The sequence below is a fragment of the Notothenia rossii genome, assembly GCF_949606895.1.
Source record: "Notothenia rossii genome assembly, chromosome: 7".
NCBI classification, from domain to species: Eukaryota; Metazoa; Chordata; class Actinopteri; order Perciformes; family Nototheniidae; genus Notothenia; species Notothenia rossii.
Genome location: NC_136905.1, coordinates 80568732 through 80595126, shown reverse-complemented (window position 1 = coordinate 80595126; position 26395 = coordinate 80568732). Strand labels below are relative to the sequence as shown.

Below are 26395 nucleotides of genomic sequence, written 5' to 3'. Positions count from 1 at the left end.
ATTGTGTTTATGCAAAATGAACTATGATCAAAGCCGAGGTTATAGATCAAGGAATACAATTTCTGAGTTAACAGAAATATGAAAAAACAATTACAGAAATCACTGGTGCGTAAATATTGTAATTTGATCCAAATCAAATCCCACTTCCTACTGGAGAGGGCCCCTGAAGAAAGAGAAACACATCTGGAGGTTTAAAGATAAGACAGGCAGACACTTGTTTAGTTCATTAAGGTTCCAGTTTTATTATTTCATCATAGTGAGAAGATAAATTAAGACATATCAAAGGCAATAGTTAAGATGGAAAACCTCCCATTAGCTCACGCAGACTTTAAACACGTATTAGCAAATAAAGGAGTAGAGCTTTAGAGAGCAAGAACACATTAATGACAAGTTCCAGTTTTGATTAACAATGTTAACAATCGTTGTTATCGGTAATTAAAAAACAACCTGCTTTGTAACCTGTAATGTTTTCTGTCACAAATGGCTTCGATAGACACAATAACATTGACTGCTGAGAGCTTACAGGCACACAAACGTAATGTCTGCCATCAACACGGTATGTCAACCATAGAAATGGATGTCACATAAAAAGGTCACAGTTTTTCAGATTGTCTTGGCAGTACCGATGGCCGTAAACTGATGGTGACGCACAGACAAGCTTTGATTTTTTCCACGAGAGTTAAGCTTCAGTTCACCACGTGGCGCGGGGGCTCAGCCTCACTCGTCACGGAAATGGAAGAGAGGTTAAGACAGAAGCAGAAAACCCACACATACTCTCACTTAGTGACACACACACACACACACACACACACACACACACACACACACACACACACACACACACACACACACACACACACACACACACACACACACACACACACACACACACACACACACACACACACACACACACACACACACACACACACACACACACACACACACACACACACACACACACACACACACACAGAGAGAGAGAGAGTGTGTTTCTCACTGGTCCTTTTCATGGTTGAGGGCCAGGTTAACAGCTGGTGGAACAAACAGAGAAAAAAAACGTTACTTCCTTGGCTTTACTTCCACAGTGTAAATCTAAGGGGTGATGGCGGGGTTGTGTGTTATCGGGGATGACGTATTTTTGTCTATTGATAGATTCATGATTCGAAAATTTGAAAAAGTAGGGTAGACATGTGGAGATTATCCTGCTGAACAAAACGTCCATTTATCAAACAGGTTGGTTTTCCACAGATCTAATTTTTTACAATATTCCAAAATCCTATGGAGAAATCCCGTTGCTTTGTTGTCAAGGGAACCCAGCTTACTTCCGGGTCGGCCTACAAAAATACGTCATCACCGCACCACTCTATTGCAGTTGATATAGTATGTGGCTCTACTTGCATGTACACTGAGATCTCACCCTCCTTTGTCACCGACTCCGTTATGTTCTTAGCCTTGGCGCTCAGATCGCTGACCATAGTCTCCATGGCGGCCTGGTGCTTCAGGAAAAATGGCCGGATCACACGCTTGTACAACATGTCGGAGCCGTTCCACGTCACCGGAGCCATGCACCAAATCAGGAACAGACACTGAGGAGGAAGCAGAGGGCAGATCTTAGATATCACTTCCTGTCTGAAGTGACACATGTCTGGTTCGTTATCTTCTGCGATAATAATCGGACTGCTTTTGGCATTTAGACAGTTGGTCTGGGTGCGTTGTTTCAGAATATTTCACAGTTTTCTGACATTTAAAAAAGTTCAACTGATTAATTTACGAATTGAAAAAATACCCTGACTACTTCTTTCATTTCAAATTAATCTGCAGTTATTTTTTTTTTTTTACAATTTGTCGAAAAATGTTGCATTAAATGAAAAGCATTTCTGTGACATGCCGACTATCGTGTTACATTGCAAGCCAGTGGAAATGAACCATCACTATAAAGGCACTGTTTCTTAAACCTCTTTTTTCCAATCTGATTCTTACTTTTAGAGATATTAAACATTGTTCAGACCTTGTTTTAGAGGTTTTCTTCACATTTTAACATTAACTAGAGTGCGTGATGTCACAGCTAGAGGGTAGAAAATCTTGAAATTTGCCTTCATATATTTTTTAAAAACTGCCTTAATTCCCAAACCCTACATTCCTGAGACACAATTTATCATGACAAACGTAGGAAAACATCTCGTAGCTTGAAAAATGACAAATAATTAAGCAAAAAAATAATTAAACAAATTGCTTTTTGAGGGCTTGAAGGGACAAAAACGTTCAACATTCCTCCATTAAACCCCATTGTAATTTCAGTCATTTCAATATTGAGATCAAAATGACTACTGCAACTGGTGGGGACTCATATCTCCCGATGAACCTTATGCAGATATACAAACCAATATTCATAGTAAGCAGCTAGTCTCCAGGCACGGCGGCATTTTATCGTCATATTTTAATAAAATACTAAAGTCCAGTAGTGCCACCGTTCACAATGAGCTGTTCTTGATTTGCAATGTAGCTTTTTGATCAGAAGCAACCCAAACTAAGTGCATTGAATCATGTGGGTACAACCCCAATAAGTGTGTACGTTTGATCAAATATGCTGATCTACTTCAAGTGTTGTATGCTATTTTCTACAATGCATTGAGGGACAATGGTGTCTTTAGAATTTGCGTACAGACTTTTTTGTTGACTAATTTTGTCCCTTTGAACATACAAAATATGCAGAAGTTGGTCAAACGTGTTAAGTAATGGGCCGAAACACAGTCTGAAGGTCTCCCTCATTGTGTCTTTACACAAATTGTCCACTAGAGTGCGCTGTTGGTGTCCAATTCCATCGACTGGATTCAACATATTGTGAACTTTGGCTTCACGGTTAAAACAGACTTATACAGGGTGCAAAGGAAAAGGAACGTTTGCTCAATGAATAAGGTGTAAAATATGAACCCATACACAAAAGTTTAAAAACGTATTTTAAAAAGGACAGCCGACCTTGCTGGCATAGTAGAAGGGAAACCAGAAGAGGAAGATGTCGGAGAAGGCCTCGACGATGCTGAAGAGTCCATACACCACCCAGTAGGTCAGCCACTGCGTGTCGTCCTCCTTCACATTGCTTTCGATGGCCTTGATGCTGACAGGACGACACAGATTGATGGAGGTGTTAGCATCAACACAACATACTGCAAACACTGGAAACCCTAATACTCTTTTTTTTAAGATGTGGTATTATTTGTACTCCACATGCTGGGTTTTCGAAACGTTTAACTCACCAAATCACATTTATTCCATCTGTCACATACTTATGTAAATACACCTTGCTTTATATCTTGTTATTGTTCATTTGTAAATTCAACATGTATATTTTCTACTTTCTTTTAATTGCCATGTCTTTTTATGCGGCTGCAACACAAAATGTCCCAGATTGGGATCAATAAAGTTCTATCTTATCTTGTTGTAACCTTCAGGTTCGTTTGCAAAATATAAAAAAAAACACATGGTCTGTTTAAGCAGCACTTAAAGGTGGGGTAGGTAAGAATGGAGAAACCAGCTTGAGTGCGCTAGAATTTGAAAATACACAGCCGAAAAAAATCTTCCACTTCCTCCAGACTTCCTCAGAGAGCCCCTCCTTCAACACACACGAACGCACACATGACCAATGAGGGCACGAGATAAGTTTGTGCACAGATGGAAGGCTGACAGGCAGGTAGGCCATCCAGTTACTTTAGCCGGGCCGGCTCAGATGATTGGTCGTGCTTTTTACAGCGCCAAGGCTTCTACAGATGATTTTTTAAAATGTATTTATTGTCAAAGCATTTAATTTATTCATAGCTATCTGGATGTTAAGAGCATTCCATGGAATATAACAAGTGTTTCTGAAGTGAATTACCTACCCCACCTTTCAGCATGGGTTCTTGTGGGGCTGCACTAAGTGTCTCTGAATACAATACAAGATGTACATTGAATGACTTATTGGCCATTTCTTACAGAGCTAAAAATGTATCCCTTCCTAACTCAAATGTTTTGGTGGGTTAAAAAAAGTTTTTCTAAGTCCGCGCAAAATTCATTCAGAAGTTCAGCTAAAGCTAAAATAAGGCATCAGAACGCAGGCTGAGCCAAATTGTGTGGGGAGTTTCCAAAGATGCCAGTCGATTGAGTTCAAAAGTCTCAACTGATTGTGTTGCGGACAGTGTTTTTATGACTGAGCTGCAGTAGAGAGGTAGAAAACACAGAGTGAGATGTGCACTAGAGGATCAGTAGGAAGAGAGCACTTTATGGCCCTTAAGGGGAGGATTAATGATTACAGTGAGCAGTACGTTTCACAGTGTGTAAAAGTATCAAAACAAAAGTAAAAGTGTTTTTTCAAATCATAATCTTTTAACCTTTCTTGAACATCAGAGACACGAATTAAAAAGTGAAGAACATATTCACACCAGTGTAAAAGAAACATTGTTAGTAGTCTAGAAATCCATGTAATTGTAATATTAAAAGGATAAAGGGCCGTATTGATTCGCAAAAGGAGACACATAGGTGAGAGACAGAATGAGATTTAATAATGAACAAAGGCTTCTTTCCATTTCGATGTTTCATTAACACAAAGTGATCCTACTTGCAGTGGAGGTAAGGTCACTTTTTGTTATTAGACATACCTGCTTACATTGCATGTTCTAAATAAATTATCTTTCTATATATTATGTTGTTTTTACATTTACTAAAATAATCATTTCCTTACATTGGCTCCCAACTCGTTTTAGAATGGATTTGAAGGTTCTGGTTATTAAGATAAGAGAGAACTTTATTGATCCCAGTTTGGGACATGTTTGTGTGTGCCATTGTACAATACAAATGAAAAGACAAGGAAGTGGAAAATTCACATGTTGAATTTACAAATGAACAATTACATATAGAGAGCTGCGTGGAAATGCACTGGAATATATATGTGACCTTCTCCATCCTTTCATCGCTCTGCAGTCTCTGTAGAAGCTTTTAAAAAAACTACTGAAGAACTATCTTTTCACACTGGCTTTTATTTCTATTTGAAATGTGTGAGATATGTTCTGTTCTTATGTTTGTTCCTTTCAGGACTCCACGTGGTCTGTGTTTTGCTTTTATGTTGACCTTACATTTCTGCCTCATGTGGTTACTCATTTGGTTCAGTCAGACAACTCACGTGTTTCCTAATATGTTTATTAGAAGCATATAGTTTGAGTTGGGCCTCATCACTCCACGGATGTACATAGAACATTGAGTGATGATTAGATAACTATCCCCTGAGCCTACAGGATAGGGCTGTTCAATTAATTATATTTTAATCGCAATTACGATTTTGGCTTGCAACGATTATGAAAACAACATAATCGAAATAAAACGATTTATTTTTTTTAAAATAATTTTATTTTTTTTTATTGGTTTTCCAGTTGAATTATACTTAAAGTTCAGGGTAATTCAATTTTCAATAAATGGATGTTTTCAAAGTAAATGGATAATCGTTTTTAATAATCGTGATATGAATTATTGACCCAAATAATCGAGATTATGATTTTTGCCATAATCGAGCAGCCCTACTACAGGTGGAAGCTGGGGTGGAGCTGGGGTGGTGGGGGGGCAGGCGAGCAGCAGCAACATGAAACACAGCAGCAGGAACATGACCGCAGCAATAGCAAGCAAACACAGCATTGGCAGCAGCAGCATAGCGAGGAGGCAGAGGCAGGATGACCTGGCAGCTTAAATAGAGCGGCATGTTTAGGACAATGTGTTTGGTTGGTTGTAAGAGGGACGAGGTGCGTCACGTCATAATGTATCATTGGTGCTCGAGTTGACTGCCTGAACTAGCTCGCAGGCTTCGCCCCATTCATGTTTCTGTGGTCTTAATTGTAACTTTTGTTCTTACTTGTGAATTCTATTTCTGTGAAAGGTGCTATAATAACGTATGATTATTATTATTATACATACGAGAAATATGCTGGGTAGGCGAATCCAATCAGGTTGCAGAGCAGTGAGGCTCCAAATCCAAACAGTAGATACAGCCCGACCAAACTCAGAGCACCTGCAGGGGGGAGAAAGACGAGAGAGGGGGGGGGGGGGTATCCAGTTACTTTACAAACACGCCAACAAAATGTGCCTAATAGCAGGATGTCAGGACCGCACAGCACCAGGATTAGGAGGAGCACTGACACAAGACAAACACTGATATTCAAATGCAGTCAGGGGAACAGTTGATAAGTTCACACAGTCATGTGAAACAGCTCGGCATATTGACCTTAAACACGTGAGAGAGACATTCCACAAAGGCCAGTTGTTTTCCACTTCTTCACATTTGTATTATTTGCTGCTGTGCTGTGCTGTACCGAGCTGAAAGTTGAAATGCCGGGTTGATGGATCGATCGTCAATTCATCCGCTATCCCTTTTTGCATTCGACAATGCTCCAGCTTCTCAGGTGTGAAGATGTAATGCTTTTCTTTACCAAATATGAGAGTAAACTGAGTATATATGGGATTGGGATTGTGGTCGGCTGAAAGATGTCACCGTCGGCTCTTGAAAAGGGGCAATTTTCACAATTTTCTTACATGTTATAACACAAGCAATTAATCTACGATGAACACTAAGTCAGTCCTAGTTTAAGGCTTGTAGACGCCTTCATAGAGGTGTTAGTTAAATTGTACATTTGTGAACACGGTGAGGGCAATTTTTAGAAACCACACCTCAATGTAACGCAGTGATGTACTAAACACCACCTTCTAACTACTACCTTAATAACACACCAGAGCGTTTACACTTAAACACCAATTAAGCGCTATATATTGTACAGTGTTGTCTAATAAAGCGGCCATTTTGTATATCGGATGTTTTACTTTACAGGACATACAAACTTACCAAAATGTTTTCCAGGATGTCAGCTCTGTGTGATTTGACTACTGTTAACAAAAGCAAGTTGGCTGCAAAGCTTCATCCCCCTAAAGCTCAAACAGCTTGTTGGTTAGCTGGCGGCGAGGCACTGACTTCAAAGCAAATACACTGCAGCCAGTTTAGCCTCCTTCCATCTCATTTGACTTATCACGAGGAAGGCAAGACAAGAGGAATGACGTCTACCCATATATCATTCAAATGTGTGCAAAAGTCATCTGCTGATATACAATTCAACCATGAGAAATCCCAGAGGCACAATAAAGTCACACAGTATTGAGAGCACTTAAGGCCTTTGATACCGCTCTCATCATCGGCTGCTTTGCATCTCATTTGTTTGTTCCAGCTCGTAGAACAAATGTCCGTGCAATTCCCAGTCTGCTTATCTATCTCTAATGAGGGGAGAACAGGAGGAACTGGATGAAAGGGAAGACCCCAGAGAGACAGAAGAGATACTCTGCCCAGCAACGCGTTGTATAGGGAAGTATACAACTGAGTTATTTAAATACAGGGTTCCTGCAGGTTTCACCAACTCAAATGTAAGACTTTTTAAGACCACTTTGAATAGAATTGAAGACGTATTTCACGGCAAGAAAGCACGAAGGAAAATTGCTAGGAAAGAAGAAATACGTCCCATAATTACTTACAAAGTAAATGTATTCACGTTCAACATTAGAACGATGACTGAACATAACAGCACACAGAACTGTTAGCGTGTTGGACAAAAAGTGTGTGTGTGTGTGTGTGTGTGTCCTAGCATTACTATCCTTGTGGGGACCAAAATCTGTTTACACAGTCACGAGTAGGGACCGGCTTGCCTTATGGGGACAAAATGGAGGTCCCCATAAGGGGAATCATTCATTTTAGGGTGAAGACTTGGTTAGGGTAAGGCATGTGTTGGTTATGGTTAAGGTTAGGATAAGTCTTCAGGAAATGCATGTAAGTCAATGTAATGTCCCCTGAAGTGATGTAAACATGGTGTGGGTGTGTGTGTGTGTGTTACGCCCCCCCCTCTAGGGTAGAGGAGATTAACATATAACTTTACCAATTCCATACTGGTCTAAGTGTTGATTTATACAACAGGTGAACAAAAAGGTAGGCGAACAGCCGGGCACAAACAAAAGTGGTCAAAAGGACGCAGGTTTAGCTAAAGGGCAAACAAAAAGAGGACTCTAACAAAGGGAGCCTGATCAAATAAGAATAAAGGTTTACAAACAAAACCTAACCAACAAAAGGAGACTGTAACAAAACACAGCTTTCGTGTAGGACAACAGTTCAGCGTAAGGCTATCCTAACACAAACACCACTAGTCACAATAATGATAACACGACCACACAAGGTACACAGTTAACAACGTTAAGACAGTTGCGAGAGGCGTCTGATCACACGCAACAGAGCCTCCTGAATGTCCCTGGGCTGAAGTCCAATAGTCCATTTAGCTTAGGAACCTTCCTAACGGAGTGAAATGACCCGGAAGTCCCTCAGTGGCAGCCATGATAAGTGCCGTTTGAATTCTCTAGAATGATAGGAAAGGAGGTTTCAAACTTCCTTTATAATCTCCTTTAGCTTGGGAACCACTGGACCTCCCTAGCCGAAAGGAGAGGAGAAAATGCTGCCCCACAATGCCTTGCAGCCGCAGCATTTGCGTCACACAACAGTTGGCCGTTCACGGACACAAACGATTATGACGGAGAAATTATATCATGAAAGTTACGGTACTTATTAAGCATTTTAAAACGTATGTGGTAAGTTGCCAAAGTACTTTGTTTTGAACGTTCATCAGTATTATATTCAAAAAGAGAAATATGAACGTTAGTTTTTACTGAAATGATCAAATAAAGTCAACATTTCACTGAGCTGTGTGGGGTTTGTTCAACTTTTAAAAGATGTTTGAATGGTGATGTACACAGTGATAGGTGTTAAGGACTAACGTTTATAATAAATATATTTCTATTGATTTTAAGATCTTTTCATACAATCATACGTATTGGGATCATTTATTAATGTGGACCGCAGGGAGAGGGTGACGAGCATAAATTTCACTTTTCTTTTTTATTTCAATTCCAACTTTGTTCATGAAGAATATGTTTCTCTGTTGTCCACGTTCATAAAGCATAAAACAACAGCATCAGAGCACGGTGCAGAGTCTCTAGATGAGTCCCTCGTTCTTATTGAACATCCATGTTGTAGTCCGTTGTATAGAAAACTGTAGTTTCCATAGTTTCACCACAGCAGCAGACGCTGGCGCATCATAAACACGTGGGATAGTGAAAGTGCATTCGGATTCTCTAAAGTACCGCAGTCTCTTCTCCTAAATCCTTTTGAATTCTCCTATCCACTTTCCCTTAACCCCGTGACGTTTCACTCAGAGGTCAAGGAATAGACGATAGGGTTAGAACTTAGGAGCTGATTTTTGGATTATCCGACCGCAACCCCGGTCCACAGCATTTTGTAGTCCTCCCCCGGAAGTTGCATGCTGGAGGTGTGCAGTGATTGGAGGACGTCGGTCCAATCACCTCTCCGGAAGCGTAAACGGGACAGCCAATGGCATCCCGGGAGCCTCAAAGCTCATTTTCACACACACACACACACACACACACACACACACACACACACACACACACACACACACACACACACACACACACACACACACACACACACACACACACACACACACACACACACACACACACACACACACACACACACACACACACACACACACACACACACACACACACACACACACACACACACACACACACACACACACACACACACACAGAGAGAGAGAGTTAACCCTCCTGTTTTCCTGGGGTCATTTTTGACCCCAGAGGGCACAAGGTGCATAGTAATCGGGAGGACATTGCGAGGGTTAAATGCACTGGGGAGCCAACGGCCGTAACAGTGTGTGTGTGTGTGTGTGTGTGTGTGTGTGTGTGTGTGTGTGTGTGTGTGTGTGTGTGTGTGTGTGTGTGTGTGTGACAAGAGCTATTGTCTGAGCTCTGCTGCCATGGCTACAATCTTTCATCGTTGCTGTTGTAGGATTGGTGTTTATCTACGGTATCTAGCGTCCACCGCACTTCTGCTTTTAAAGTTGACCCAAACGTCGCCCAGAGGTCCCCCGATGTTGTTGTTCGTGGTTCCATGTTGATTTATTTCATTACAAATTGTTGGGGGGGGGAACTGAAAGGCTCTTACCGTACCGGTTACTTTGCAGCCCGGACATTTCCCCCAAAACACATTTAGACGTGATCGCAATACAGAAGTAGCCTACCTTTCAAAACCGATCATTTTTAAGACCTTCTAAAATCATAATTAAGACCTTTCTTATTTTGTTATCATATCATAAAGCCTTAAATTCTGATGATCAAATGTAAGACTTTTTAAGACCCCGCGGGAACCCTGTAAATATGTACATAGTTATGAATGATGAAAAACTGCTATCAGGGGTCCATGAGACTTTCAAACTTCTGTACTGCACAAAGAAAAAGAACAAAGCTGCCATGTGACCTGACCTACATTGTACAGCCTTGATGGAAAACACATGTTCTTTTTGTGGAAACACCAAAAATCAAAAAGGCACAAAAGCCATGAAACCGTTGTGTAATCCTGTGTGACTCACGCTGCTCATTAGAGCTGCTGGAGCTGTAATTCGGCCTAAAGTCCAGTTCCTCTTAATCATCAAATCAAATCATCACAAAACCCCATTGTTAGGAGTACAGCGGGAGAGAGGTTGAAATTGAACATGAAGCTAACAAACAAGGTCTCAGAGATCATTAGACTGAGTCACACTTATGGTTATACCAAATACATCTGTCTATAATCAACATGTTTGTATTTACATTACTAGAATATACTTGTGTCTACTGTGCAGTATTTCTTTTACACTCCGCTTTATCTTAATTCAACTTTACATGCTTATAGTTGACTTTTTCCGGGATATTCCTGCATTTTACTTTCACCGTTATGTAATTTGAACTAATTTATTGCACATGTTACTGTATGTCTTTTTTCCTTCATGTACTGCATAGAAGTATCTATCTTTGTTGCAGTGTTCAGGGAAAACTGGGACTTAAAAGGTCACCTATTAAGCAAAATCCACTTCTTCATGTCTCTTCTACATCAACATGTGTCCCCTCTTCTCCATGTCTCTTCTACATCAACATGTGTCCCCTCTTCTCCATGTCTCTTCTACATCAACATGTGTCCCCTCTTCTCCATGTCTCTTCTACATCAACATGTGTCCCCTCTTCTTCATGTCTCTTCTACATCAACATGTGTCCCCTCTTCTTCATGTCTCTTCTACATCAACATGTGTCCCCTCTTCTTCATGTCTCTTCTACATCAACATGTGTCCCCTCTTCTTCATGTCTCTTCTACATCAACATGTGTCCCCTCTTCTTCATGTCTCTTCTACATCAACATGTGTCCCCTCTTCTTCATGTCTCTTCTACAACAACATGTGTCCCCTCTTCTCCATGTCTCTTCTACATCAACATGTGTCCCCTCTTCTCCATCAACATGTGTCCCCTCTTCTCCATGTCTCTTCTACATCAACATGTGTCCCCTCTTCTCCATGTCTCTTCTACATCAACATGTGTCCCCTCTTCTCCATGTCTCTTCTACATCAACATGTGTCACCTCTTCTCCATGTCTCTTCTACATCAACATGTGTCCCCTCTTCTTCATGTCTCTTCTACATCAACATGTGTCCCCTCTTCTTCATGTCTCTTCTACATCAACATGTGTCCCGTCTTCTTCATGTCTCTTCTACAACAACATGTGTCCCCTCTTCTCCATGTCTCTTCTACATCAACATGTGTCCCCTCTTCTTCATGTCTCTTCTACATCAACATGTGTCCCCTCTTCTTCATGTCTCTTCTACATCAACATGTGTCCCCTCTTCTTCATGTCTCTTCTACATCAACATGTGTCCCCTCTTCTTCATGTCTCTTCTACAACAACATGTGTCCCCTCTGTGTAAAGAGATTCTGAAAGTTTCAGGAACAAAGATTCTCTCTCTTTTTGATCCATTTCTATAAAAACCTGTCAGAAAATGAGCTGATCAGATTTTGGCCACTTTATGATGTCAGAACGATGTTTTGTCTTGTGTAACCATTAGCCAATCAGCAACCAATAACCCCCCTTATCACCTGAATCTCCTCCTAGAGCTCCATTGAGTTCTTTTTAACCAAATCTCTCTCAGAGGGGCGTGGGGAGGGGCTCCTTATTTTCATCTAAAGTCACAGACAGAGAATCAGCACTTTGGAAACAGGGCTGAAACAGAGGGCATTATGGGTAATGCTGCAATGATCTGTTTGCTGTTTGCAGCCAAACACTTCAGAGACATGTCTTGTGTATATCTGAGAGCTGTAATATATTGATGAAAAACGGTATAATAGGGGACCTTTAAGATGTGTAAGGCCAACAACTACGCTGTAGCTTTTTGCAGATGACAAAACTCACTCCATGAGTTTGGCTGCATATGAGACATCTCTACTAGAGTCAGCACATTAGTCCTCTCACTTCAGAGTGTCCCAAGAGACAGCATGAACTCGAGACGTTTCTGAGCTAATCAGTGGACGGTTTAAGGGACAACGCTCTGTCACTCTGTTCGACTGACATGCCTACATCAAGGCAAAGTGCAGCATAACATTACAGTGAGGCAACAGGAAACATAACACATTCCTGTATGTAACCCATTATTAGAGGACACATTCGACTACAATGGCCAAATTATGAAATGACTAACAAGCTAATAAGTTAGTGCTGCAAATAGTACTAGTAGCTCAAAGTGTAATTTAGCCGCTCTGCCTGCTCCTACCTTAGAGTCGAGTTGAGTGATATTTGCAAAACAATCTGCAGTATTTAGGGATGTCCCGATCCGATCACGTGATCGGGGATCGGAGCCGATCACGTGATTTTCAAAAGATCGGAAGAAAAAAAATCGGGGATCGGGATTTTATTATTTTTTTTAAATACTTTTTTTTAAATGTTGTATTCAATGTTACAAAACAAAAATGACCATGTTCAAGTCTTAAAGTCATCCTGAGGCCTTAGTTTTGGTTTCAAATTACACAACATCATGTATGTGTTGCTTCTTTGGGGCTTGTTTTCATAGACCTGGTTGCTTATTTCTCTCAAATCTGGCAACAGAGTGGGCAGGGCGCAGTGTCTAATTGTAGCAGTAAGCTAACGAGTACTGAACATTTTATTTTGTTTTGATCCAATGCTGCACAACTGAACTGATCCAATGCTGCTGTGAAAGAAAGAAGCTATATCCATGTTGGATAGAATATCCAATTTAAATAAAAAAAATAACCTTAAGGGACAACTTGAATGCTTTTTTTCTTTTTTCTCTTAATGCATTGCATAAAGATTGGATCGGGAAAAATCGGTATCGGCAAATTGTCAAAATCAAATGATCGGAATCGGATCGGGAGCAAAAAAAGGTGATCGGGACATCCCTAGCAGTATTTGTTTTGAAAGCCAGTTTGGTGATGTGTGTGCGTGAGCTACAAAAACATGGAAGTATTTAGATGCAGATCTGACTGAGCTTTAACGCACACAGGGTATATGCAGGAATCCTGAAGTCAAATGGAAAACCTTTTAAGACCCTTTCTAAGACCCTTTCCATACATTTTAAGACCTCATCGCCAGTTTGAGTTCTAACCGGTTACCTTGGCGACACACTTTACCTCACATTGACTATATACAGTATTGATTGTCCTTCCTCCTTATCTTCCAACCATTTGGACGCAGACTTGCATTTCCCCATAACGATGTTGTTTAACAACCGGCGTAAACGGACCTTCATGTGCTATCAAGCAGTGAGCGTGCAATGTCCTGTTCAGATGACGTCAAACCCAACGGGATGCCATAAATAAACTACACAGAATCACACTACACACCTACGCAATGATTACATTCAGGCAGACTGTAGAATACAACCTCTTTGGACCATTTAGATACTTATTGAAAACAAGCTACAAAATGTAATACCTTGGAAAATGCCGTTTAATACTTTTTAATAGCCTTCATTTCCGCTAAATTGATTGATCAACTTTTAATACTTTTTAAGACCCCGCGGACCCCCTGGGACACCAACTGAACAGTCATATTCAGTAAGGCAGGAGTAACATATCGACTCATATTAGCTTATCTCTGAAACATCAGTATTGACCGATAAGCATCAAAAACATGCAGTAGAGAAACCCCAAAGATATGCGAGCTGTAGTTTAAAAATATTTCTCAAACTTATGATTACTTTTATAATCAAATGGTTTTCAAATGGCAATAGCAACACATTTCCATCACTATTTCCTAATTTGTACAAAACGTCAAACTTCAATTTAGAATTTTGTAAAATAGGGAAAAGCAGCATATTTAAATTAATGCCATTTGCAGGGGCTTTTATAAACATGCTTCTGATCCAGGTGGGAACAGCATTAAACATCCATACCATGGCATTGGGAGCTTAAAATGTTTTTTTTTTTAAAAATGCATATCTACTCTGTGTTTAGTGGTTTGAATGTAGGTCACCCTGGCTCTCATGCTTCCTGTTATCATGTGGCATTGTATGCAAAATGTTGAAGTGTTTGGCCTGGTATCGAATTCTACTGTCAACAGAGTTTAGTCGAAACACAACCTCTTATAGCTAAGAGCAGACTGCAGATGAAAACCAGTAATGCAAGAATGTCCTGCCATCTTTGCATTGCACTGGATATTTCAGGACGTGATAAAAATACCCCTGGGACCAGCTGCTGGTGGGATATTACAAGCTGTTAATTTCAACAGCAATACACTGAAATAGGGATGTGTAAAGAGGATTATACAAACAATAATCTTGTAATGTCTGAGCTGGATGAACTTTGGTATTCGAGCATGAGAAGGGCAATAAAATGAGCCAGCTAACAGTGCCAGAGGATATGAAAAACCACACTGAAAAGCAGAGTTGGGAGAAGGACTAAGATCTTGTACTTGAGTAAAAGAAGAAGTACCAGAGCGTAGGAATACTCTGTTACAGTAAAAATCCTGCATTCAAAATGTTACTGAAGTAAAAGTATAAAAGTATTACCATCAAAATATACTTAAAGTACCAATCGTAAAAGTAGTCATAGTGCAGATTGGTCCATTTCAGAATAATATATATGATATGTTTTATAATGACTGATCATTAAAGTGTTATCAAAGCTGGTAAAGGTGATGACTTTGTATACTGCAGGGTAGCTTGTGAATTTACTCCAGGTGGAACTAAAGTCTGATATTTCACATCATTCATCCAAATCTGTGAAGTAACTAAAGGTTCAAGAGAAATGTAGTGGAGTAAAAGTACACTATTTACCTCTGTATAGAAGTGGGGTAGAAGAACAAAGTAGCATACATTGGAAATACTTAAGTAAAGTATCTCAAAATTGTACAGTACTTGAGTAAATGTACCACCTCTGACAATGAGCCAGCTAACAGTGCCACAGGATATGAAAACCACACTGAAAAGTACTGAAGAGTGTGACCGAAACCGGTTTCAGTTTTAATGCCAAACCAAATAAAGTGGCAAAACATTAGCTCAACTAGCTTGGTTGTTTGCTCAACATGGATAGTAACTAGCTAGTTGTTATTGAGGGGGACGTGGAGCCGCTAAGCAAGTCCGGAATGTACTTTCTTTGGAAGTACAAACAGAAAAACTGACTGGTTGAGTTTGGCTTTCTTTTTGAGACTTTAACTTACCCACGGTGATATACTCTCTTTTCACTCCCGTTTTTTGTTCCAACGTCGCCAACTGGTCTGTCACAAAGTTCTTCTCATGGAGCAGAGTCACGAAGCGCTCCTTAAACTGACTCATTTTCGGGCTTTTTCCTGACACAAACAGCACAGACACACAGCAAATGTTATACGAGTCGATGGTTGATTTGTGATAGAAAACGAGGGGTTATTCAACCAACCTTGGGTGGGTTAATTGCCCGAAAACTTGCCGCTGGATGGCTGGCTGCTGACTGCTGAGTTGCGGTTGCTGAGGGGGAGGAGTCTGCCTGACGCCCGCTGACCAATCACAGAGTTCTGCTGAGTTTGGCTGCAGCAGGTGACTAAACAACGGTTTACTGTGTGTTAGAAACGGGCTCACAATATATGACCAATAATTAAAACATTGTGGTAGCACTGTTAAAAACATTATTAATGAATATTTAATCTGGTATGTGAAACTAAATGTTTCCTTTATTTATTGTATGTTTTATTTGAAATACTTTGTATCTCTACCCCTGATTTCAACTTGTTTGTGGGTCATTCCAATTACATTTTTTATATGGGGGACATGAAATGTTCTCCAATTCGCATGTTCTTGAATAAATAAAGGAAAAAAGGAAAAGGTTTGATGAGACTAGAGGCCCATTTCTGCCATATAGAGAGGGAAAAGACACATCCTGTAAGTCAGTACACTAAGTAACTTTCTCCCATTTCTGATTTGGCCTCCCTACATTATGGATGCCCATACGTATTTCTGCCACAGAGAGGAAAATAAGAGGATGCAATCGGAGAAACTACTCAAAATACTGATTTGGCACTTCAAAAATAATGAGAAATGTTGTCAACATTTGACTTAGTTATTCATTATTTTTGAATGGAAGACTATTTCCGTAACTGAGACTAAAACAAAAGAGGATCTTTAAGTCATTTTTATAAGTCCTAACTATTTCCAAATAATGAAAAAAATGACATACTAAGTCAAAATAGTGTCAGAAATAGTATATTAAGTCAAAAATAATCGTAATTATAGTTTATCAGTCAAACGGGAATCCAAGGGACCCTGTTACAGCAATTGTTTAAAATACTGTTTGGTACATTTCATGGGATTTTATGGGAAGAAGTACACTGTAAACTTAAAGTATCCAAGCCAACTCATCATGGAGAAGAGTGTCACTGGATTTTAATAAGAGATCCAATAACAAGTCCATCATTTTAAATGTGCCGCTGTAAAGGTGGAGCTAACAATAATGACTTTTATACTGAAGTGTAATACCACATCAATATTCATTTGTAAATTGATATGATAAAAGTGCAGTTTGTCAGGTTTTCTAACAAATTGGGCCACCATAGGGGACACTTAATCATTTGGTCTGCAACAGGAACATCCAAGTGACGTTTAGTTTGAACATGATTTGACCCCTGACCTCTCCCGAGTACACAGGTGTCAAAGCAGAGGCATTAGGACCAGAGATGGCAAAAGTACACACATGCTTTACTCAAGTAGAAGTACAGATACTTGTGTTAAAAAATAATCTGGTAAAAGTAGAATACTGACTAAACTTCTTTACTCAAGTAAAAGTAAAGAAGTTTGGGCTTTGAAATGTACTTAAGTAAAAATTACCCCTAACTAGCAGCTGTTTTAAAGAGTACCTGACCTCCCTTTATATTAATAGAACAATAATGTCATTGTTAGCTAATTAATGTTTCCATGCTGAACAACGGCAACATGACAACGTTTTCATTGGTCCCTCTTCTTTAGAGAAGACCAGGAAATGATGGATACACGGATCGTGTTCAAATCAATAGGCACGCAATGACTCTAAATAATAATGATCACGCCACCAAACACACATTCAAACTAAAGGAACCAGCCTGTTTGGAAAATGTGAGAAGTAGAAAGTCAGGTGTTTGTGTTAAAAATATAAGAAGTAAAAGTAAAAAGTCGTCAGAAAAATAATTAGTGGAGTAAAGTACTGATACCTACGGAGCCCCGTAGATTAGGACTAACATGATCATGAAAAGAGCAAAGGGACAAGTACAAATTCATTTTCATGTCAATATGAATTTGTTCGAAACCTGGTTAGCCAGCAGAGGGCAGCCTTCGTCTATTACAGTAACAGAACAAATGTCCGTTGGAAACTTTGCATAGACAGAAACAGCAGAGAGTTGAGGAACAGAAAGTGACTACCTGTTCTTCATGAGTCCACAGGGAGATGTAGCCTCGACTTACCTCTCTGTTTCACAAGGACAGGTGTCTGTTTGCCTTTCTTAAATGTTATTTTTGCATGATTTGAATGCCTCACTGCTCCTCGAAGCTTCATGAAATCTCTGTATGTATGTTAATGTCAGACAAACAGACATATCATACCAACCACAGTGGACACAAACTCAAATCCTCATCTCCACTCCTGATATAAATCTGTTCTTCCATTCAGATGATAGACGGTGTAAATCCAGACAGTGTTCCTCCTGGTTTCGTGTCCCACGTTGCCTTCAGTGTGCTGAGAGCAGAGACATCATTTCCATAGAGAGGAGGCTTTGCATGGTCAGCTGATCCTCCAGTGAACTGAGAAGGTTTATAGTCCTGTGAGTTCAACACTGCAGGACTCACATCTGTCAGTCAGCAGAAAGCACCATGACTCTCATCACCATCCTCATCTGGACGCTGGCCTGCTGCTGTTTCACAGGTTCATTCACTCAGCAACATTTCAAACATCATGTGCTGCCTTTCCTCTCCTTTCTTTCTGCTGAGGAATCAATCATCTGTTTTTGTGTGCAGGATGCAGCGGTCAGGTGACTGTGACTCAGCCTGCAGTCGAGACGTCTGCTCCAGGATCCACCGTCACTCTCACCTGTAAAACCAGCACAGATGTTTACTCAGATAGTACTTATGGTCAACGTATGTTCTGGTATCAACAGAAATCTGGACAGCCTCCAAAGCTCCTGATAAAACTTGTGAGCACACGTGAATCAGGAACAGAACCTCGGTTTAGTGGCAGTGGAAGCGGCTCTGACTTCTCTATGACCATCACTGGACTGAAGGCTGAAGATGCAGCAGTTTATTACTGTCAGAGTTTCCACAGTGGTTATGTGTTCACACAGTGATTTGTCGTCGTACAAAAACCTCCCTCAGTCAGACTGCAGAGACTCTGAGCTGTTACAGCAGGAACCACCTGCAGCTGCTGAAGAGGAAGAGACTGACACAGCCCACTGAACTCAGAGCTGACAGGAACCCACCCAGCACTATTCACTTCTTATTCTTAAATACACAGATGTTAATGGATTAATGAGATTAAACCCAGTCCAAAACACATTCTATGTAAAAGCAGCATTACACACAAACCTTATTGTGATCTCTGCTTCCCCGAATTAAAACAACCAACGCTCTTTAGCTTTTCCCCACATGTCTCCACTCGGTGTGCTTCACAGCAGGAGCATCTCTGGCCTCTCTGGAGTTATTATTTAATCATTATTATAAAGATCCTGATTCAAAATGACAAAGATCAATCTAATGGAGTCTTTAAAATGTTAAACTGTGGCTGATTAAAACCCTCTTATTCACATCAATCAATGAACTGATCCATTAGTTAACCTCAAATTCACATCTTAGTTCAAAACTTCAGGTTTTCTAACAAACAGTTTCATTGAAGTTTCCTGAAATGTTTTTTTGTTCCATTATTGAAATCAAAAACAGCAGGAACATCCAAGAGACGTTGAGTTTGAACATGATTTGACCCCTGACCCCCCCTGAGACCACCAGTGCAAAGCAGAGGCTTTAGGACTAGCAGACGTACATCAGAATCAGAATCAAGTTTATTGCCAGATACTTTGACACATACAAGGAATTAGCTTTGGTGTCTGGTGGTACGAACATAAACAATCTAAGAAAATAAGTTGCCATAGTAGGTACAAAATATAAAGATAATATAAATAAGTATTTACACCAAATATAAATATACAAAGACCTTAAAAGCTAAAAAACTAAAATACTTTGGAAAATTAATATGTGACAATATATGGCAAACTACAGTGAATTATATTTAAAGTGGAGGGCTGTGCAGACATGTATAAATGCAGTCAGAGTTGAGCATGAACATGGCTCTCAGAATTAAGAAAGGAAAAGAACAAGGTGTTGTTCACATGATGTGCAATAATGTAACTCTGTGTGACTGGTGAAGCCACACTCAGTCTACTATTCAACATACTTATTAGTGTGAATGCTGTTCAACTATTGTTCTTCAAATCTTTATTCTTCCACATCTTATTATTGTGCTTTCTTCCTGTATGTTCCTGCCTGTGTACATGACATAAGCTGCTCACAACCAATTGCCCCTTGCAGGATTAATAAAGTTGTTGATTGATTATTTCAACCAGATTTCGCCGTCTAACTACTTCAGCATACTTTCAGCTAGAGAGACCATTCAAATATTACAATGTGCGGCTCCTTCAGGATATGTGTGCTATGACTTTTCTTGTTTTTTAAATTTATAATTTCTAAAAATATACTGCTTTTTAAACTTTTATTTGTACAATGTATCCCCATGGGAGTATCCTTCAAATCCTCTTTTACCTACACTGTGTTTAAAATGCTGCTCCTTCAGAATACTTCCAGCTACAGACTTCATTCCAACTTTGAAACGGTCACACAACATTCAGCTATTACATTTGTATTCAGCTTTTTGATATCTTTTAGAGTTTCTCACTCATCAACGTTTACATTTTGGTAAATGTGCAGGACGTTGTAGATTATATAATGGTTGTTTATGGGATGGACTCTTCAGGGCTAGAGAGCGTGACATCATCACTTAGAGTGTAGAGGGTGGTGCAGCTGCCTGGTTTGGCACCCCCACTATAACTTTCTCAAGGGTGGTCGTACTGTCACCAAAATCACACTGGTGTTTGCTGTCCCCCTCTAGCTTCTGCACACTAAAACATTTTACTCTGGGCTCAGCAGGTGAGAAACTAAAGAGGGGCTTCCACATGTGGCAGACCAGGTGTTGGTTTGATTTGGCACGCCACCCCCACTAAAACTTTGTCCAAGATAGTTGTACTGTCACCAAAATCACACCGGTGTTGGTTCTTTCCATCTTATCTGAGAAGGATTTCCATCTTCTGTCTAATGTTATGTTGGTGTCTCGTTTCGGTCATAACGCCATTTGCTGGTTTCAGATTTATCTAACCCAGCGGTTCCCAAACTTTGCCATGCAAAGACCCCCATATAGCATTATCCTCTGGCGGGGACCCCCCTGTTGCAATTTTTTTTTAAATGATGTGTACAAGTGCCTCCCGATTGAACATGCAGTGCGTTGCCACTACATTTGGGGCCTTCTGCCTGATCGAAGCTGTCACTCCGCTTTCTTTGCCTGTCATAGCCCCACTGCCCCATCTGAACACACACCCACACAACGAGACCCGTCAAGTCCGTTTGAGATGATGTACTCATCTAAAACTTGGAAAATGTCTCTTCCTGTGGTCCTACCTTCCATTGCTTTGCAAAATAATATTTCCTCAACAAAGTTGTCTTCTGAAATAAATCTGATGTATGCAAGGCAATTCTGCGACATTTGCTACATCCGTGCTCTCATCCAGCTGCAGAGCGAAACATTCACAAGCTCTCACTTGCTCCAAAAGCTGAGCAGATTTTCACTCTCAGTAGTGGCATCTCGATTCTGATTGGCTTGAAGGGAGGTCGTGCGATTCAAAAACAAAAAATATGGAAAGATTGGCATCAAAGGACACATAGATTGATAGGATTGATAGATATGTAGTTATACTCAATGCGTCAGGTTGGGTAGTACTGTCTCTGAGCCTGTCGCCTTGGAGAAGGGAGTTCCACAGGGTTCTATTTTGGGGCCCTTGCTCTTTTTATTATATGTAAACAATATTTGTAATCAGATGCAATTTTCTACCTATCATATGTATTCTGATGACACTATTTTATACTCATGTGCTCCTTCTCTGGATATGGCCGTTTCCAATTTAAAATCTGATTTTATCAACCTGCAGCATACGCTTCTTGATTCTAAACTGCTATTGAACGGTAAGAAAACCAAAGCAATGCTTTTTGCTCCCAAGTCAGCGTCCTCTTGCCTCTCCATTGACAGCCTTACTGGCGTTGAGTTTGTCGATACATACAAATATCTGGGCTTTTGGTTGGACAGAAATCTAAACTTTAAACACCACATTGAAGTTCTAACTAAGAAATTGAAATTCACTCTTGGCTTCCTTTACAGACTTAAACATTGTTTTTCAACTTCTTCCCGTAAAAGGTTGTTCTCTGGCTTATTCCTGTCCCAGCTTGACTACGGTGATACAATCTATAGATTTGCCTGTCCCACTGTTTTGGCCAAACTTGACCCACTCTACCATGCTGCACTGCGTTATATATCAAATGCACCTCTAGGTCTCATCATTGCAAACTGTATAGCCTAACTGGATGGTCCTCACTTAGTATGCGTAGGATGCAGTATTGGTTTTTATTATTGTATAAAGCCATTTTAGGAAAGCTTCCACTGTACATATGTGCCAGATTTGCTCCAGTTTGTGACTCTAACAACCTCAGATCCAGTGCCTGGATAAGGTTCCAGGTTCCTGCTGTGTGGACTGAGGCTGGAAAAAGGAGTCTTTTTTATTCTGGTCCTTGGTCTTGGAATGACCTTCAATAAAGCCTCAAACTGATGGCACTTGTCCCTATAGCCTGTTTTAAATTGAAGTTGTCTGAGGTCCTTACCACCAGCTGCTCTTGCAGTAATAAGTAGTGTACCTTTCTTACTGTCCCTAATGTGCACAATGTAGGGACTGCTTTCCGTCTTTTCTTTACTTAGTTGTGTTCTCTGTATTTTAAATGTCTGTGTTATGTGTAAGAACGTGTAACGTTGCTGCCTTCTTGGCCAGGTCAGCATTGTAAATGAGATTTTGTCTCAATGTTTTCATCTGGTTAAATAAAGGTTAAATACATTTAAAAAAAAATTATTAGCCATGGAAAGAGATGCACGATGCAACTGAGAGACAAAATGACCAAAGAGAGAGGAGAAAATAGACGCAACAAGTCCACAAAGAAATGCAAAAGGATGAGAAAGAGGCATGACGCCACAAAGAAGTGCTAAATGACTTCATAAAGAGGCAAAACAACTACAAAGAGACCCAGACAGACTCTAGATTGTTATACAGGGCGACTGCAAAGCGATGAAGACTCACGAGAGAACTTTGCTCCGATAAAGAAGGGACTTTTATGTGACTGTATCTCAGATTCAGTGCATGATGTGAAAGATTCAAATGTCTCTACATACTCCTGTTTCGACTCAAGAGGGCAGCATTGTTGTTTTTCATGCAGATGTAACACAGACAACTCTCAGAGGAGATTTGTTGGGCTTGATGCACAATTATCCAGTTTTTAAATAAGGTTATTGCTGGTTTTACTGCTGGTACTGGTAGTCTACATCCAGGGTGAGATACTGATTTGAGTCTACAGAGAGTGCATTAACCAGCCTTTACAGAAATAGGGTTAGTTTAGTTTAATGTTCAAACTGTTCTTCATATCAAATAGTTTACATTCAGTAGCTATGTTTTATTTCTCTGTCTCGGAGCTGTAGTGGATTTGAAATGAAAGTCACTCCCACCACCAAGAGCTGAAGATGCATGAAGTGACTGCTGTATGGGAGCTAATGTGGGCCTCATGTAGTCATTCAAGAAACTCCCTGGTATGAAACAGCGTACAGAGTGCTGAGCTGTGACCTGACCTGAGGTTCTGATACGCACCACCGGCACAAACGTACAGAAACTACATGAGCCCCAGTCAGAGGGGAAGTGGAACTCAAGTGTTCCCCTTTCCTAATCCAGATGTTCAATTATATACATAGTCACTAAGAGAAAAAGGCCATCTCTGATGAGAGATTAATGTAAAACAGGGTCTACAGTGTGACACTATGTGACTAGTACTGTGTTGCACATTTATTAACCAGGCAATACAATACAATGCATAGATCAGGGTGTCTCGTACATTTGTATTGGCCCTCATCAAATTCTAAAAGTATAATGGAATATGGCCCACACCTGAAACTTGAGCTTTTCTTATGTCATACTTCTTAAATATATATGTTGACATATATTACATAGTAGTATTCATGAGGTAATAAGCACACTTTTCAAATACATTTAAGTTGAAAACATTTTCTAACAAATCTTACTTGATAAAAAAATTCCCAATAACTTATTTGCAGAACAAGCTTGAAATATATACTTCATATTCCCCCTTATCTTAAGCAATCTGAGGCTTCTGTTTAAGGAATGAGCTGCCAACACTTTTTATAACAAAATAAATGAAACCCTATGGAGAGCTGTGAGCTTTTATCTTAAATCATATTCAAGTAACAAGCATGATTTACCTACATTTGATTGATTTAACTTATAACTGAATTTATGAGGCAAAATACCTCACCTCTAGTGAGTGGCCCAGCCCTTTGTATGTGTTTCTCTATGTGGCCCCCTCATTGAGTTAAAATCATCCAGTCTGGACAGACCTGTTAGATATTAGATGTCTCTCTGTTGCATGGCATGTAGTTGATAAAAAAAAGCCCAATATGTTTTGATAAACTTTCTGCCTCACTAAAAATCAAGTTCACATTTGTATCAAATTCTTAATCACGATAAAACAGTGTAGTAACTTTCCTTCACCACCACGTCAATTTCATTGCCAATTAAAAAATAAATATCCAAAGCTTTATCTTGTTCTGCTGATAGAAGTGCAGAATGTTATAAAACCTTTTAATGTCTCACTACTTTAAATAAAACACCAAACACTTCATCATGTTATTTATCAGAGAAAGCTTTATTTGGAACATCCTGGATCATCAACATGAAAGTTACTAAGCACACTCTCATCTCTGCTGAGCTTCACACATCACTCTCTAAGTTGTTGCTGTCCAACACTTTACAGCAGTGTTGTTCTCGGCCACACAAAGCTTCACTTTCCTCTCCAAACATTAAAGCTCCTGATGATCAGAGCAGCATGTGTTCTCCTGGGCTCCAGCGGCCCCTCTAGCCCTCACACTGGCTCCTGTGGAGGGACTGGGTCTGGCTGTGGGCATGATGGAGGACCTTGCAGGAGTACAGCTCTCCTGACATCCAGCGCTCCTGGCTCAGGCTCAAGCTGCTGCTGCTGCTGTAGAGTCCGCTCTTCTCCTCCTCCGAGCTGCTCAGGACCCCCTCTGTCACCTGTGTGCCGTCCACCTCCCAGCTCACCACGGCTCCCTGAGGAGAGTAGCCGGTCAGCAGGCAGGCTAGCGTGAGCGAGCCCCCAGAGAGCTGCTCAGAGGAGGAGGGGGCCAGCAGAGAGACGGAGGGCCTGAGCATGGAGCCCGCTGCAGGGGAGAGAGACACAAGGAGCAGATGAACTTCCACTGAGGGACAGACGCTGTGAGACAGAGTCCATACAGGACACATTCAAACATTCAGAGGCTTTACTGTCATATGCACAGTAGCTGCAGTGAATCAGAACCAGAGTCAGAATACCTTTAGTAGTCCCACAGAGGGGACATTCACGCTGTGACAGCAGAAAAGAGCCAGAGACAGCTTCATGTTACGAAGAAGCATGCATACAAAAGTATTCAAGTAAAACAAAGTTATAATATAATAAAAAAATAAAATAAAAAGTTACACAATTTACAAAATACACATCCTGTAACAGTTCTGAGGATTTAGCAGCCAGGTATATATTGCACATATTGCACATATTGCACATATTGCACATATTGCACATATTGCACATATTGCACATATTGCACATATTGCACATATTGCACATATTGCACATATTGCACATATTGCACATGGCAATGTAGATCAGCCAATGAAAAGCCCAAGGCTCCTCCAACAATGCAACATACAAATATGTAGGACATAAAACAATAAAAGATATTTTAAAAACATTCAAATAGTGCCAGAACAAACAGAATGAGGAAGGAAATGAGGGTTTGATAAATAAAATAAAATGTTAAACTTGATGTTTGGAGTTAGAGTGTTATTCTGTAGCTCTCATCAGAACAAGAATTATACATTGAAGGTACAGGACAGAGAAAGTGGGGGTCAGCTGTGAGCATGAGCTGTGATCACAAGAGGAGCTGAGGCATGGGAGAACACGAGGGTTTCATTCATCAAATCAAACGGTGATACTTTATATCATTCTGCCATTTAAAATAATGAATCTTCTTCTTTGGCACTCATCCAAACTCCTGAAGAGTTACATGAAAGTATGCAACGTAATGAAGGTGTTCATGTAATGATCATTATATGAAAAGCTTTATCTCTGCTTTACAATGTTTCAGAATGAATAACTAATCTCTGCAATCATTTACTGTTAAGAAAAACAAAAAGTAACATCTTCTACAGTTGAAGACTTTGTCATCTGTTTGTTTCACTTCCTTTGAACTCTTTGAAACTAACGGACTGTGAACGCACCCTGCAGCGACTCTGAATGTACAAAAACACACTTTCATTTGTTTTAACGGATCCTCAGCAGATTTGATATCAAACACTTGTTGAATGTTCAAATATATAAAAATGAAAAAGCAAATCACATTTAGATGTTATGACATAGCAGCTGTTCTTTGGTCAATTGTGAGCTAAACATGTGTTTATATCTTATTAAAAAAGAAAAGTAAAACGTACATATAATTCACCGTAACATCTTCTTCAATATTAAATAAAACTAACTTTGCTTAATGTTTTTAAATTCTTCAGACAAGCTTTATAGATTTAAAA

At 40.0% G+C, this 26395-nt stretch overlaps 1 protein-coding gene and 2 gene segments (V, D, J or C); 1 reads left to right on the top strand and 2 right to left on the bottom strand.

Moving 5' to 3' along the window:
* Nucleotides 1-214: 214 nt before the first annotated feature.
* On the bottom strand, nucleotides 215-15993 carry LOC307047313 (receptor expression-enhancing protein 6). 2 transcript variants are annotated; one of them, XM_079694231.1, is made up of 6 exons: nucleotides 15838-15993; nucleotides 15623-15751; nucleotides 5938-6031; nucleotides 2980-3118; nucleotides 1402-1589; nucleotides 215-1034 (listed from the first exon to the last, which is right to left on the bottom strand). In XM_079694231.1, the coding sequence occupies exons 2-6, from the start codon at nucleotides 15735-15737 to the stop codon at nucleotides 1028-1030; spliced, it is 543 nt and encodes a 180-aa protein (XP_079550357.1). In that variant the 5' UTR covers nucleotides 15738-15751; nucleotides 15838-15993; the 3' UTR covers nucleotides 215-1027. The 2 variants fall into 2 exon arrangements, with proteins under 2 accessions (XP_079550357.1, XP_079550356.1); XM_079694230.1 differs by having other exon boundaries at nucleotides 1421-1589.
* A 2279-nt stretch (nucleotides 15994-18272) lies between these two features.
* On the top strand, nucleotides 18273-18742 carry LOC307046491 (immunoglobulin kappa variable 4-1-like). The segment is given in 2 exons: nucleotides 18273-18324; nucleotides 18417-18742.
* A 5931-nt stretch (nucleotides 18743-24673) lies between these two features.
* On the bottom strand, nucleotides 24674-24988 carry LOC307046490 (Ig lambda-1 chain C region-like). The segment is given in 1 exon: nucleotides 24674-24988.
* Between the last annotated feature and the right edge of the window lie 1407 nt (nucleotides 24989-26395).